The sequence below is a fragment of the Palaemon carinicauda genome, chromosome 17 (assembly GCF_036898095.1).
Source record: "Palaemon carinicauda isolate YSFRI2023 chromosome 17, ASM3689809v2, whole genome shotgun sequence".
Classification (NCBI taxonomy): domain Eukaryota; kingdom Metazoa; phylum Arthropoda; class Malacostraca; order Decapoda; family Palaemonidae; genus Palaemon; species Palaemon carinicauda.
Genome location: NC_090741.1, coordinates 55,687,351 through 55,690,740, shown reverse-complemented (window position 1 = coordinate 55,690,740; position 3,390 = coordinate 55,687,351). Strand labels below are relative to the sequence as shown.

Genomic DNA, 3,390 nt, shown 5'->3' with positions numbered 1-3,390 from the left:
AAGGGTGAGATGGAGTAGTCATACCCTGGTAAGAGGGTTTGTAGTTAGGAAAGGGGAAGGGGGTGGGAAGGGTTGAATCTCTAAGTGTGTGTGCATATCCATCCAAATATTTAAGCGTCATTTTTGACGGGTCCCGTACACTAGTTAATAATTAATAATCAAAGGAGTGATCTGTTTCAAGACGTATTCAATCTAACTTGATAAACTGGAAAGCAATAGAACAATTGCAATAATAATCCTTATTCATTAATCCAGAAACCTGGAAGAGAGGTTCGCCGCTGCCCAGCGAATGCTCGAGCTGGAACACCAGTCCTGCCCGGTGCTGGTCGATCCCCTAACGGACGAGACGAGCAAGGCCTACGGAGGAATGCCAGAGAGACTCTACATTATCCTCGATGGTGTCATTGTCTACAAAGGTGGCCCTGGGCCGTTTAGCTATAAGGTGATATATCTAAGGACTGAGATTCAGAAAGTTTTATTTGGCAGATTCATACTGGTAGGGTCATCTCATTAAATACTTTAATGTTTAGTGAAAGTAGCATTTTACTTGTCATATTCTCATTTTCTTGGCAATATTATCATGTGGGTAGGACCATTTCATTAAATACTTTTCTTTTTAGAGAAAGTGGCATTTTACTTTTCATAATCTCATTTTCTTGGCAATATCATCATGCAGGTAGGACCATTTCATTAAATACTTTTCTTTTTAGAGAAAGTGGCATTTTACTTGTCATAATCTCATTTTCTTGGCAATATTATCATGTGGGTAGGACCATTTCATTAAATACTTTTCTTTTTAGAGAAAGTGGCATTTTACTTTTCATAATCTCATTTTCTTGGCAATATTATCATGCGGGTAGGACCATTTCATCAAATACTTTTCTTTTTAGAGAAAGTGGCATTTTACTTTTCATAATCTCATTTTCTTGGCAATATTATCATGCGGGTAGGACCATCTCATTAAATACTTTTCTTTTTAGAGAAAGTGGCATTTTACTTTTCATAATCTCATTTTCTTGGCAATATTATCATGCAGGTAGGACCATCTCATTAAATACTTTTCTTTTTAGAGAAAGTGGTACTTTAATTATCATAATCTCATTTTCTTTACCAAATGCTCTCCATCCTATGTTTATCCTTCTTTTACTTTCGGTCTCGTGTCCTGGAGAAACACTTACTGTCTTTCCTAAGTATGTATATTCATTAACAATCTCTTGAGGTTCGTCCATAACTTATTGGTTGTCTCTCTGCAATTTTTTTTGATTTAGTAATTCAAGGCCCGTAGTGTGTAGAGGTGCACTGCACACAATACTTATCTAGATACAAAGTCACTTTTTAGCATTCTTGCAAAGAATATTTTTATGTAGACCAGGATGACATAAGATCTATTTCAATGTTCTTACTGTGCTTAAAATATTTTATTTCAACTGTTCATTACTTCTCTTGTAGTTTGTTTATTTCCAATCCTTTCCTCACTGGGCTATTTTTCCCTGTTGCACGCCTTGGACTTATAGCATCCTGCTTTTCCAACTAGGGTTGTAGCTTACATAATAATAATAATAATAATAATAATAATAATAATAATAATAATAATTTTTCTTCCATCTTGCTTTCCCTCCGTTCATAAAATTTACTCCATAGAACAAGTGTAAAGATATCCCCAAGTACTTCATGAACAATGAATGGCCTCCCAGGGCCCAGTACTAAACCTTACTGCAAAAATCCATAAATCCAATCCAAGTAATCCATAACTCAATCATGTCTCCATAGTTAGAAATCCTGCAATGCATTGTTCCATAACTAGTGATTTCCATTGTTTTGGTCTCTCTGTTTTCTAATTCCTCTTATTATCTTCTTTTCAGCTCCCCGAGGTGGAAGAGTGGCTGCAGAAATTTAAAGGAGAATAAAAGAAGAGATAACACAACAGCTGATCGATATAGATGAAGACATAAACGAACAGCTGATTGAGAAATGGGAGAAATTATTTTGTCAACCCCTTAAGGAGAAGCAAGACCCCTTTTGATAATTCTTCCTGCTTTAAAGTTTTATTATTATTATTATTATTATTATTATTATTATTATTATTATTATTATTATTATTATTATTATTATTATCATTAATGGTCATTGTATATCTGTAGTAACTTGTTCCCCAGCAGGATTGTGAAAATTTTACAATAAGTAGGCCTCATGAGTGGACGAGATTTGTTGCTACTATTACTATTATTATCATTATTATTACTACTATCACTGTCATCACCAGATTTCCTATACATTCTAACTATTCTCATGATACTGGATGCAATCATACAAAGTTTATTATTCCCAGCGAAACAAGCGAAGCCCAAAGTTACATTACACAGAAAGTCGTCAATAACGTTACATTTCTATAAGGAAATCATTAATATTTTTCCATTTTTATTAGTGTAGTTAATAATTCTCCATTCCTACAAGAAAATCATCAATATTTTTAATTTCTACAAGAAAATCATCAATATTTTTAATTTCAACAAGAAAATCATCAATAATTTTCCCTTTCTACTAGAAATTCATCAATAATTTTCCATTCCTACAAGAAAATAATTAATATTTTGCCATTTCCACCAGAAAGTCTACTATAATTTTCCATTTCTACCAGAAAATCGGCAATAATTTACCATTCCTACAAGAAAATAATTAATATTTTGCCATTTCCACCAGAAAATCTGCTAAAATTTTCCATTTCTACCAAAAAATAATTAATATTTTGCCATTTCCACCAGAAAATCTATTATAATTTTCCATTTCTACCAGAAAATCAGCGGTAATTTAACATTTCTATCAGAAAATCATCAGTAATAAACCATTTCCACAAGAAAAACATCAATAATTTTCCATTTCTACCGGAAAATTATCAATAATTTACCATTTACACAAGAGAAGAATCCATAATTTTGCATTTCTACCAGAAAATCATCAATAATCTACCATTCCTACCAGAAAATCATCAATAATCTACCATTCCTACCAGAAAATCATCAATAATCTACCATTCCTACCAGAAAATCATCAACAATCTACCATTCCTACCAGAAAATCATCAACAATTTACCACTTCTACTAGAAAATCGTCAATAATTTACCATTCCTTGAATGAACAGAGGATTTTGTGAGCACCTCTTGATTGTCTCATATGACGAGTTAACCTCAAAGGTATTTTTATGCTTTGGTAAACTCAGAAGAAACTTTAATCCAGATTGTGTGTTTCACAGAAGCCTTTGGTTCATTATTGATTGATTGATTTACATAAAATCTGTTATTTTCAAGTTTTTTATAGTTTATATATGAAAGATTTATTTTAATGTTATTAATGTTCTTAAACTTCTGGTAGTTTTTCCTTATTTGCTTTCC

At 32.4% G+C, this 3,390-nt stretch overlaps 1 protein-coding gene across 1 annotated transcript in view; it reads left to right on the top strand.

Moving 5' to 3' along the window:
- Positions 1 to 1,935, top strand: part of LOC137656374 (type I iodothyronine deiodinase-like) — a 12,202-nt gene extending 10,267 nt beyond the window's left edge. Inside the window, exons 4-5 of the mRNA XM_068390549.1 lie at positions 256 to 442; positions 1,863 to 1,935. Of these exons, the coding sequence (XP_068246650.1) occupies positions 256 to 442; positions 1,863 to 1,907 (232 nt within the window). The 3' untranslated portion in view covers positions 1,908 to 1,935. The remainder of the gene's footprint in view (positions 1 to 255; positions 443 to 1,862) is intronic.
- The last annotated feature ends 1,455 nt before the right edge of the window (positions 1,936 to 3,390 follow it).